Genomic DNA, 13,075 nt, shown 5'->3' with positions numbered 1-13,075 from the left:
CGCCCGCCCCCGCTGTGCCAGACAGCTCAATTATAACGAAAGTCGTTGGGGAAAGGAAAAGGGAAAGGAAAAGGCAACCAACTCGCGCGATAATGGAAATTAGAATGAAAAATTCGGATGATTATCGTAATGATTATGATGATTATTCAAAATGCACAAAACTCTTCGATATGGTCAAGGCAAAATGACTTAATTGAATATTCTTCTTTGAGCAGTGACAAAATGTTGAGCACATTAGCTAGGGGTTTGCGTTTGCTAGAGCTCGTTATTTCAAATTGTACCAGCGCCCATGGTAGGTTTTATTTCGTTGCTTATTACGTGAGCGAGGCATATGATCTCTGGAAGCTTCTCTCGAACGTACATCACACATATGTATGTATGCATGTAGTCTGGCGTGGGTGTGAAAGGTATAGGAATCGCATGCAGAGCAGCAGATCAGAGAGAGCACAAAAGGGCAGCTTCACTCACAAGCGCGTTTGCATGCTGATGTCATCAGAGCGGCAGAGAGAGGTAAAAACTTCCAAAATTGTGCTTGCATGCAGAGAGTCAGATCAAAGAGATGACAGTTAGGGCTACTCACAACTGTGCTTACATGTGTTAGTGACTGGCTGAAAAGAAAGGTAAAAGCTTCCCAAATTGTGCTTGCATGCAGAGAGTCAGATCAGAGAGTGAGCACAAGAGGGAAGCTCTCTCTCACAAGTGCTTTTGCATAATATTCTTGCATGTGTTAGTAACTACCTGAAAAGAGCTGCGTAGTTGGATTATTCAAGTTTAAAGCGATGACCACGCGGCTGAAGAAAATGTATTCTAAGCGGCAGCCAAAAAGGAAGAAAAATATGTCTCTAAATTTAAGAGTCTTAAATATCACTCAATGGAGCAGTATTGGATAAGTGAGGTATGTGGATTATGTGCTGTTAAATAACCGTAAACTTTGCTAGAAACTTCTTCAAATTTGGATAAAAGTCCATGGAAAACACGAGTTAAATATGCAATTATTATTTTGTCTACATATCCAGGATTTTCTTTGCCCCTTTGTTAGTGTATTCTTCAAGTCGTCATGTGCTCTACCCACTCTTTCGCTCGCACTCTGCCACGAAATTCGGTTGTCACACCCAGGCGCCAAGCCAGAATGATCAATGGCCGCTAATTAGTGTGTCCTCTCTTTTGGAAACTTTACACATGCTCTCCGCTGGTCCGGGCTGTGCCCTGTTGTGTTGTTGCGTTGTTGCACGATGAGTATCTGCTGCTGCTGCTCCCTGCGACCCGAACCCGAGGGGTTTTCAGTTACAAGTGCTGATTACGGCTGCGGGGTGCGGTGCGCGCTTCAGAGCCCTTCTGGCTCTTCGCATGGCTTTCCTTGCCTTGCCTTTGCTTTCCTCTTTCCTCTTCTTTCTTTTGGATTTCCCCGCTGTGACCACAGGTCATTTATTATTTTGCTGCCGTTGGTTTCCCCACGCCGCCCCCCCGCCCTCGTGTCTGTGTGACTCTTGAATTTCAATCATTTTTGTTGTTGGAGGAGCCTGGTGCTTCGATGGTGCCATGCCTGAGCCTTCGATTAGAAATGGCGATAATGTCCGATGGCGACAAAGTTTTCGAGGCGCCCAGTGAGAGAGAGAGAGAGAGAGCGAGCGAGAGAGTGGACAGCCGCCCATGGGCGCCCTGTCTGCAGTTTGTCAACGGCGACGGGCAGCCACCAGCCAGCCAGGCTTATCTGCACTTGTCTGCCACTAAATTATGTTTTATCTGCATCTGTGGGTCATCGTGTTGCGCAGTTACCCTCCCCCCCCCCCTCCCCTGATGTGTACTCCCCCCCCCCAAACTCGTGGTATGTGTATTCCGGGTACTCTGTTGCGGTCAGTTTGATTGATGAGCCCAGAGCGCTAATGAGCAGCAATTAATAAAGTCATGGACTTTGTTGACCGCAGCGAGATATACTCGGTATATACAGTATAGAGAGGGAATAGACATATTTGAGGGGGAGTACTGAAGGGCAGGCAGCGACTTGTCGGTGTCCAGCTGATTAATGCCCCCCCAGCACGATAATGAGGTTCGCATTGGGCCATGTCTGGGCTCTAGAATTGGGGGATGGGGTTTGGAATATGTTTGAAAACGGCCTCTTTGATTGATGCCCCTGTCGAGTGCAAAATATTTAATGTACAGCTAGGGGATAACATCACATAATACATAATACTCCGGAATATATTGATCAAGAGTTGGGATAGAAGAAGAAGCTATCTAGAATTTCTGAGAAATATGCATAATTATTTTTTAAAAAATTCCCTCCAAAATTAAACGTTAAATAAACACCCATTTAATGCATCTCTCTCTCTACTCTCTAAAGCTGACCTCGTACATAATTTATGCTCAAACTTTTGCCAGGAAATATATTTATGTTAGACATCTTTTAGCCCCTTTTCCTTTCTCTGCGCCCGTTGGATAAACGAACGCCCTTGGCCGGAGACAGCTGCAACTATTACCACGAAAAAAAAAATAAAGGAAAAATAAATATGTATATCGCAAGTTATGTAAATGAAATGCGCTTTGCAATTGCTTTCGGCATTCCGCATTCGGCTTTTCGTAGCACCTCCATCCACCTACCCAGCCCAGTAGTGGATGGGATGTGGGGTTGTACACTGCGCAAAATATATGTGTATGTATGTATTTTATTTTTGGCGCAGTAGTTTGAAGGCGAAACGCGTGCAAATATAATTTATGGAGGCCATCAACAACCCTTAGAGCTGAAATGATAGATGGCGTGCCGGAATGTCTGCCATCCCAGAGCCAGAGCCACAGTCAGAGGCAGACTCTCAGACTCAGAGTCAGAGTCAGAAGAGCTCCCATAGTCGTCCAGGGGCCAAAGTCAGAGTCAGAGTCGAAGGCAAAGGCAAAGGCGCAAGTTAACCCAAAATCCAAAATATGCTGCGGGCGCAATATTTCTCGCACTCACTGTCAGCTGGAATGAGAGAGGGTGGAGAGAGAGAGAGAGAGAGAGTGTCGAGCACTTTCTCGAATTGAAATGTCGTTTTGGCTGGCGCTAGAATTTTTCATTGCCAATTTCTGCACGGCGGAGCACGAAGAGAGAGAGAGAGGAGCTGCCAGAGAGCTGCCATAATTCTCGAGGGGGCCCAACACAAATGTCACATCAATCTTATGTCCAGCGTTGCGTAAGAAGTAACGAAAATATTCATTTTGTTTTTTTTTCTTTCTGTTTCTGTTTCAAGGGGCGAAAAAAAATTGAATCAAGTCTTGCGACTTGGCTGCTTGTGAAAATGATTAATGGGGGCCTGCCATGTTGTGCGAATTTTAAATGCAAGACAGCGGCAGGCGTTGAGGAGGCGGGGTAGCGGGGGTGTTGGACAAGCATTTTGATTGAATGAACTTGCCAGAGGCCAGAGGGGGCGCTTGCACCCAACAAGCCACTCGACTGCATGACGATGCTGAATGGTAGTTGGATGGGGGTGCTGGCGGGTCTAGGGGGATTAACTAGGGCTGCAATTTATTTATTTTAGCTTTTTTTTTATTTCTATTTATTTTAGTTTATTTCTATTTATTTTAATTTATATTCTATTTATTTATTATTTATTTATTTATTATTTATTTATTTACTATTTAATTTAGGCCCAAATATAATTTAAAATTGTGTCAAGGATGGGTGAGCTAAGAATTAAGTGCAGCAGGGTTTGGCCTAAAACTGTTTCGATATTTTACCGAATTTAAACATTTCTTGCTTATTATTTAACTGCTAAAATCATGGGGTATCCAACCCTTTTCAAAGTCAAAGAACAATAACAAAAAAAAACCCAAATAAACCGCAGAAATACGAGTGTAAATACAGCTACATATTTTACCATATACAACAATAATCAACTGCTAATCCCTACCATAATCCACAAAAGTTGCACACCCACAAAAAAAGGGATACAAACAAAAAAAAGAAAAAGAATCTCAACAATGCAATTAAACAGGTACTCCCACTCAGCATCCTTTTCTACTCCAGTGTCGTTTTCCTCTCCTCGAACACAACACACAGACAAGTTATCAAGTCATCAAGTGAGGTTAGGACTACACCCCCTAAAGCCCCTTCCCTTACTCGTCCCAAAGGACTCGTCGTCTCACCTCTAACATGGCCGCAACGTCATTTGCGCTGCTTAAAAGTTGATTCGAAAAGTTTTGCACCGCAACTGAAACGAAGAGTGTGAGAGAAGGGGAGACGGAGACTCTGGCAAGCAGGCAGAGGCAGAGAGGGAGAGAAAGAGACGTAGCTAGGAAGCAGTGAGGGTCCTTGAACATGCCGACGTCGACGCCTTCGTTTTTGGCCCTGACATACACACAATTAAGCATAATCACCTACACACACAATTAAGCAGGCACTCCGCACTCGCACTCGCACTCGCATAGATACAAAAACCCACACACACACACACATGGTTGGGGCATGGGGCATAACCTGCTTGCAGCGTCGTCGTCGTCGTCGCCATACAATTTCCGCAAGTCGTAAAAGTCGGTAATTTATACCTTTTGGCCCATATGCTATGGCATGGTAATTTGTTAAGTAGAGTTAAAATAATTGCTCGTATTTATAATTTACACATTTTGGCTGGGAAATTTATCGTCGCGCTGAAAGTGCGCTAGATATCGCCCCAGCACACACACACGTAGAACAGGCCCCAAAGGAGGACTCCTCTTTAGCTGCTCTCTCTCTCCCTCTCTCCTGTTTTATAAAACTGTAAAACCAGAGGCAGGCGGTAGTGGGGCAGGAGGCGGCTTCAGCGGCTGACTTGCCGACGCTTTTGGCCTTTTTGCAATTTTTCGGTGTTGTATTTTTCCCCCCCACTTTGGCACTCGTGCACAAATTTATGGCCACAAGTTGCCCCTTTGCTAAACTGAATGAATGAGTAAGTGGGGCCTGCTCTCCAGCGCCTCTACAGCCTCTGGTCCTGGCTGCTGCTGATGCTCCTGCTGTTGCAGTACCATCCTCCCTCTGGCCAAGTTGAAAGTTTTAGCCGCTATTAATTTCTCTTGGTACACTGTTTTTCGGTGGCGCAGAGCGAGAAAGATACAGCGCAAAAAACCTCTCGCTCTCTGTGGGGGGGAATATGAATTGCAGCTGAAGAGATTTACTTGGGCGAAACAATTTGATTGGAATTGATAAATGTTAAATTCAAATTAAGCGAAAGAAAGCAGCGACAGGCGATAAAGATATCAATGGAAGAGCCCAAAGGAGAGACTGAATAATAAAATAAATAAATAATAAATGTAATTTTAAACCACTTAATAAAACAACAAATATTCAGGATATTGCCATAGTTTCACTCCTTCTACAGGCACTCAATCGATTTATCTATTTTAAAACCAGATGAAATTCACATAAAACTCTTCTCTTAGATGTTGTTTATTTTTCTGAATAATAAAATAAATAAATAAATAAAGAATAAATGTAATTTTAAACCATTTAATAAAACAAGAAATATTCAGGATTTCACTCTTTCTGCAGGCACTCAATCCATTTATCTATTTTAAAACCAGATAAAATTGATATAAAACTCTTCTCTTGGGTGTTGTATATTTTTCCATATACCTTTTCCCCTTTTTTCTTCATTTAATTGTATTAAAAGAAATAAAAACCATTGCCACAAAGACAGACAGACTCTCGTTAATCATATATAGAGATATGGAAGAGCCAAAAGGAGAGAGTGAATTATAAAATAAATAAATGAATAATATATTTAATTTTAAACCAACAAATATTCAGGATATTGCTATAGTTTCACTCCTTCTGCAGGCACTCAATCGATTTATCTATTTTAAAACCAGATGAAATTCACATAAAACTCTTCTCTTAGATTTTTTTTATTTTTCTTTTAACTTTTGCCTTATTCATTTTATTTAATTTAATTAAAAGAAATAGAAACCATTGCCACAAAGACAGACAGACAGACTCTTGTTAATCATAGTAGAGATATGGAAGAACCACAAGGAGAGAATGACTAACAAAATAATTAACTAAAAAATAAATGTAATTTGAAACCAACAAATATTCAGGATATTGCTAAGGTTTCACTCCATCTTCAGGCACTCAATCGGTACATCTATTTTTAAAAACAGATAAAATTCACATACAACTCTTCTCTTAGATGTTGTTTATTTTTCTGAATAATTAAATAAGTAAATGAATAATAAATGTAATTTTAAACCTGTTAATAAAAAAGCAAATATTCAGAATATTGCTATAGTTTCACTCCTTCTGCAGGCACTCAATCCATTTATCTATTTTAAAACCAGATAAAATTCACATACAACTCTTCTCTTGGATGTTGTTTATTTTTAATATAACTTTTCCCCTTTTTTCTTTATTTAATTTAATTAAAAGAAATAAAAACCATTGCCACAAAGACAGACAGACAGACAGAGGCTCGTTAATCATATGTAGCAGAGACTCGACTTGCCCTCTGGTGGGGGAAATATTTAGAGACAAAGTAGCAGTTTATATGGAACCCCAATGGCTGGGCTGGGCTGACTGGGCTACATTCATTTTGCTACCAAATTACCGAGTAACTCCATTTTGCACGAAATTTCAAGAACCATAAAACATTGTGAACGATAAATTTCATTTTAATGGCTCGAGAAACGGTTGGCAATGGAGCAGGAGCCGGAGCAGGAGACGGAGCCGGAGACCAGGGCATGAAACTGGAGCCCCTCCACACCCCCAGCAGTTACTTTGTGTGCTGGAAACATTTTATAAAACATTTATTTGCTTGATTCCTAGCCTCATTTCCGCCAGACATTTCGCACCCATTTCGCTAAAGCCTCCTGCCCCCCCCATACGGCACCTCCTACCCCTCCACGATTCCGGAGAATTGCGGCAAAGATATATTTTGTCTGCTCGGTCCCGGTCTCGGTCCCGGCACCCGCCCCGTATGGCCCATAATGAGGCCATAAAAGGGGTTAAATAAAATGTGCAGCAATTGCTTTGTGAAGCCAACACGACGGGGTAAGAGTACGGACGGGGCTCCACCGCCCCCTCCATTAGATCCGACCACTGACAGCGAAAATTTGCCCGATTTTCGCGCCGTTGCCTTAAGAATTATCGACGTCTTTTTTATTTGGTCGGGTGGAATGTCAGAAGAGGCGTTGGCCCAGCAGCGACGGGAACGGCGGGGTCTGGTTTGGTTGGAAATTACAGCTTGTAGCTACAAATTGCTTCCGTTGCAGGCAGCCAGGCAGGCAGGCAGGCAGGCACTTGGAGGAGGCTCTTTAGAGCTCTAAAGAGGAAGAGAGCACGCGGGAGAGAGTGTTGGGTGGGGTTGGGGGAGTGCAGCCGAAAATAGACACATCAATGAAATTTATTAGTTTGCATGTGCAAGTGCAGCTGGCTGGCTGGCGGTTAGCAGCGGTTGGCAGTGGTCGGGATTTTCCATTTCCCGCCGGACTAAGGTCTAATTCCTTGCTGCCTCGTAAATCCCATAGATTCTCCGTCAGTTGCTCCAACGCCCCCCCACTCTCTCTCCCCCTCTCTCTCTCTCGTTAGCGGATGTAAATTGCCGCTAATTTGCTTGCTACACCGAAATTAATACAAGGAAACTCAAATAAAAGTCAGCCCTAGGGGAAAGGCCCCCTTTTTGATGAATGATGAATACGGAAAGAGTGTGGATTGCATTTTTTAAATTTTCGTAATTTAAAAGGAATGGTAAAAGTGTGCTGGAAAATGCATTACTTAATGGATTACGCTTAATTATAAATATCGATTTATCGATATATTCGATATACATATAAAATTCTTTTTAAAATATTTAAAATAAATACCTGAATTTAAAACGAAATGCAATAGAATTTAACACGAATTTAATGCATTTTATTTGCAATTTTCTTGGTTCAAAAAGTGTCGAACCTTAACGATAACTCTCTCTTCAATCGATAATTAATTTAAGCACTTTCGATAGGCCATTCTATATTTACTACAATCTATTCTGTGGATTCTTTGCTCGTGTTCCTGAGTAGATTTATGTTATGTCATATTCGGCGCTTCCTTTGTAGATCGGCGCAATTTTCCATGAAAACGTAATTCTAATTAATTCCCCATGGAACTACTCATACTCGTGTACTCGTACGCCGTAGCCTTTTCTTGTCGGTCCGTTGATTGCATATGTAAATATAACACATCGTTTCATTCGCTTCAATTTAGCGGAGTATAATGCCCGATGCATACGATTCGCTTTGATGTGCCCCGCTCGCGCCATCCTTTCACACTTTTATGGGTTTATGATGCGCCCCATCTGAGCGACAAATGCAACGAAACGAAACGGAATGGAATGGAACATCAAGTTACGTTTCACGTTTCATTCCTAGGGTATGCGGTAGAGAGAGACCGCCACATGCAGTCTGCAGTTTGTCCGCCGCCCTCTCATTACCTTTTCGGTGCAGTGTGTGTCTCGTCTCGCTTTTACGATGCCTCAAATAGTGTGATAATTAGGTGAACAGACGTCTGCCAACGTGCGTGTCCGTCCGTCGGTGCAACATCAAAGTGAACACACAACACACAAACGACTCGACTCGACTCGACTCCGACCCCTGCCCCATGGTGGCACTGTCCAAAATAATGTGGGCGTGTGCTTCGTGTTTCAGCCTCTGATGGGATGGTGGGATGGTGGGACTCGAGGAAACTACTCGCACAAGTATGACGAATTCCCAGAACTATTTGTTATGTCAGTTTACAATTGTTGGAACATATTCCGCGGAACCATAACAATCTGCTCTCTGCTCGTGTGTTTAGTATTTGACTAGGCGTCGACAACTCGGATGTGTGCACACTGATTGCGTCCGCTCGTCCATGTGTGCACACTAGCGCACAAGTCTACAAATGTTTGATTATTCTGTTTGGATTTATCTTTAATTTCAAGGCGATTCAGACGAAGAAAGCGGTGGATAAAGGTTGCAAGTCCCCCCAGTACCAATCATTCAAAGGGAAAATATTTTCTTATGTTAAATACCAAAAATAAATAATTAAATAGAAAATTAAATTTTAGGGAATGTTTAAATAAAAATAAATAAGAAAATTTGTTTTTAGGGAATTTAAAAACAAAAAATTAACTATAATATTTTGTTATTTAATTTACAATAATATTTATTTTTTAAGGAATGTTTAAATTCAAAATAAATAAGAACATTTATTTTTAGGGAATTTAAAAACTAAAAATAAATAATAATATTAATTACTTTTAGGGAGTACTTAAATTCAAAATAAATAATTAAATTGATTTTTAGGGAAATTTTTATTCGATATTTTTTCTTTTAACTGTGATCTATTTTTATTTATTTTTAATTTATTTTTAGGGAATTTAAAAACTAAAAATAAATAATAATATTTATTTTATATATAATTTTTTTTAATAATATTTATTTTTAGGGAGTGTTTAAATTCAAAATAAATAATAAAATTGATTTTTAGGCAAGTTTATTCAATATATATATTAAATTGTGATCTATATTTTATCCTAGAGACTGTAGACTGTAGACTGTAGACTTCATCCATACCAAATCTCCAAATATCGCTTATCAAAGTTTGGGTAGTTCCATATCCGTTAAGGCCTGTTCTTTATGCATTTTTCCCAGCCAGCACTCAATCTCAACCTCAACCTTAACCATTTACAGACGTATTTAATGTACGATTTTGAATGGGATTTCTCCAGCTAAAGTTCATCCTTCAGCTGAAACCACTTGAGCAGGGAGTAGGTCAAAGAATGAAGAGAAGGTCTGGGGCCATATTTGGTGGGTCTCGACTCCTCCACCTGTTGCTAGTTGCCACCGTTTTGTGCAAAAACCACAAAAAAAAACACACACAAAATGTTGCAGGTCAAAGCGATTCCAAGCGCCAACGGGGTGGGGGAACGGGGGAACGGCGGGGATACGTGACAGCTAATGGCGATGCCCGGCAACAGTTTGCAACTTGTTTGTTTCCCCCTCCCACTGACTGTGCCCCTTGCAACTTGCGATCTCGACGGGATCTCTGTGTGGCGCTGCGGACACATGTTGCATGGGTCGTCCGTCTATGTCTCTGTCTCTGGCTCTGTCTCTGGCTGGTTGCATGCGGCGGCTTGTCGCTGATTAGCATCGGCATCTCGCCATCGTTGCCATCGTTGCCATCGCCACTCGTGTCAGAGCTCTGTGCAGATAAGCTCCTCCACCGGAGATTCGACTTGCCCCCTCGACTCGAATCTCGCATCTCGCATCGATGCCACAAATCATTGCCAAACATGATTTCTTATTATGCCACAACTCGCATCGAATCGAATCGAAGGTGTGGCTGTGGCTGGTGTGGAATGTGTGTTTTTCATTTCGGTATAAACTTGTTATTTCTGATTTAAATGCATGTAATTTTAATTATAATTAATTAGCTATTTATTTATTGTGATTTATTTAGCAGGATGCTTGCTCCATTGCCAGCTGTACTTGCAGTTATTTAGCCAAAAGATTTATGGCATAAAAGTTTAACCAAGAGGTACCAGCAGGTGTCTGTCTGTTAGGAAATGGAAACACCAATATAATTTATATGATTGGCATTAAAATGGCTTTATATTTATATTTATATTATTTATATTATTATTATATATTTTTTATTTATTTTCTTATTTTTTTTTTTATATATTTTTTATTTTTATTGTATTCTTTTATAATGCCGGAAATATTTTATATATCTATTCTTACTTTTTTTCACGCAACATTTATGTAGCTTCTAAATCGAATTCCAAATGTTCAAAAAGCCATTTAAATATCTTTACAAGCAATTAATATTTTTTTTTGTGGGTTATGTGAAAGTTTCTACACAAAAACGAAGATCTTAACAAATCAGAGATCCCCTCAGAGATCTCCTCAGAGATATTTCCCCCCAGACAGACAGACAGACGGAGACACGCACTTAAGTAAATATATCAATTTCGTTGATAAACCCAAAACGAGAGAATAAAAAAGCTTCCTGCTGCGATCTGCCCCCACTAATCCCCTATCTATCTGTGCACCCCTCTGTCCCTGCGCTGCCCCTGTCCTTGTCCCTGCCCCTCTCTGCCCATTTGACCGACAGCGCAGAGGCGTCTCATTAGCTGCTGCATTCGATGAGGCCGAACAAGCCACTTAATTTAAATTTAAATGTTTACTTCTCGCTTTGCGTGTCCGCCAGTTATTTCTGTGTGTGTGTGTGTGTGTGTGTGGGGGCCAAAGTATTTTGTCTTCGTTGCGTTTTTGGTCCCCATACCCCACACTCCTTTCGTATCCCCTCCCCCGCCCAGAACCTGTCTGCTGTGTCACGGAGATGGCAAGAGATTTATTTTCGGTATTTCCATGGGCGACTAAAATGCGCTGTCAGCGCAGCAGTTGCGGCCATACGTTGTGCCACAGCCACAGTCCCAGCCAGCGAGCCAGCCAGCCAGCCAGCCTGCCACACAGAGCCGAGCGACGGCTACATTAGCATCGGGGGCAACAGTGATGGTGGTCTCCTTGGAGACCCACAGCGAGAAAGAGAGAGAGAGACAGGGGTGGGGTGGGGGGGAGAGCAGCACTTGACACCCCAAATTGATGCACAACTTGCCGCCCCGAGACCGTGCCACATTAATTAGGCAAAATATTGACATGCTGATGTGTGGTGTTGGCTATTGATTTATGCATTTGCATCTCTCTGTCTCTGGCTATGGAGAATTTTATTGGATTATTTTCAATGGGATTTTCAATGGGATTTTCAATGGGATTATTTCGTGTGTGTGTGTGTGTGGCATGTGCGGTGGGTAGGGGGCGATCTATGGGTTTGTCTTGAGCAGCATTATGGATGAACTGCTGCTGGCTGATAGCTTTTTGCACTTGCCCCTCTTGCCGCAAGTGTTGAACGGACTCAGGCGCAGCATCATCTGCAGCAGAGCACCCCAACGGGCGCGTCCTAGAAATCAGATAAAGCTTCGGTTTAGGCTACATTAAGAACTGTTCCCCCGACACACAGACGCATGCCCCAATTTTGTATTCTTACCATACTTTTGCTTGCTGCAATTCCTTTGCGTATTTACCACTTCCAAAAGTTGCTCAGCATCAAACTGCGAATCATTGGAGGCGGGTACCTTTAAGGCCGAATCGCTGGACCCCTTTGAGGCCGAATCGCTGGACACCTTTGAGGCCGAATCGCTGGACACCTTTGAAAGCCGAATCATTGAACACCTTGGAAGCCGAATCATTGATCCCCTTTGAGGTCGAATCGCTGGACTCCTTGGAGCTCTGTTTGCTCACCATGGACAGCTTTTCGCACTCGGTTAGATCCGCAGAACTTGCCGTGGACTGCTTCAGACGGAACCACGACTGCTGCAGCACATTGGCCTCTTCGATGAACTTTTCATAGCGCTTGAGCAGTCGCCGCACATCCACATTCATCAGCTCCTCGGGCACCTCGGGCACCTCATGCACACTGCTCAACTGCTGCGATGTGGCGATCTTGCGCAGATCCTCGAAGCGTTGTATTAGCCTTTTGATATTAACGTGGCCCGAATTCGTGCTGGAAGTGCCTTGCCTGGGTGGACCCAGGAAGGCCTCACCCACAGCCGTGGAGCTCATACGGATGAGCATGTCGGCGGTGTGCTCCATGAAGGCGGCCTGACGCTCGCGCAACTCGCGCAGTCGCGTCTTCAGCTCGGCCAGGTACGCCAGCTCGCTGGCTGTTGGCGGCTGCTTGCTAGCCATTTTCTCAGTGTGTGGTGGGTGTTGGTTAAGGGGCAGGGCACCAATCAGCAGCACCTGGTTCCAGCAACATATATAATAGAGAATTTGTTTGGGTTTGGGTTTTTATATTTGTTGAGTTTGAAGGGAAAAGAAAGGCAAACGTTTGCTCACTGACTGGAAGTGCCTTTTGCTGTGAGGGTATCTGCTGTTCGTTGCAAATAATCCGCCTGTCGTTTTTGGCCTATTACTCGTTATTTTTATGAGCCTCAAATTGAGATATCGCATGCGGCTCCAGCGGGTTCCTAACTAAGTTGTAACCCTCCCGCCGCAGCTCTTTGGGTGGGGGGCGCAAACAATGGTTAGGAGAGGGGTACGACGACTTACCCAC

The 13,075-nt window shown here is 42.7% G+C and overlaps 1 protein-coding gene across 1 annotated transcript; it reads right to left on the bottom strand.

Moving 5' to 3' along the window:
• Positions 1–11,647: 11,647 nt before the first annotated feature.
• On the bottom strand, positions 11,648–12,848 carry LOC111064711. Its single transcript, XM_022352467.2, is given in 3 exon segments — positions 11,648–11,920; positions 12,008–12,094; positions 12,096–12,848. Coding segments are annotated over 3 exon segments (837 nt in total). The 5' UTR covers positions 12,709–12,848; the 3' UTR covers positions 11,648–11,783.
• Positions 12,849–13,075: the final 227 nt, after the last annotated feature.

The sequence above is a fragment of the Drosophila obscura genome, unplaced genomic scaffold (assembly GCF_018151105.1).
Source record: "Drosophila obscura isolate BZ-5 IFL unplaced genomic scaffold, ASM1815110v1 contig_179, whole genome shotgun sequence".
Taxonomy (NCBI): Eukaryota; Metazoa; Arthropoda; class Insecta; order Diptera; family Drosophilidae; genus Drosophila; species Drosophila obscura.
The sequence above is the reverse complement of the archived record's forward strand: the minus strand, read 5'-3'. Positions and strand labels throughout refer to the sequence as shown.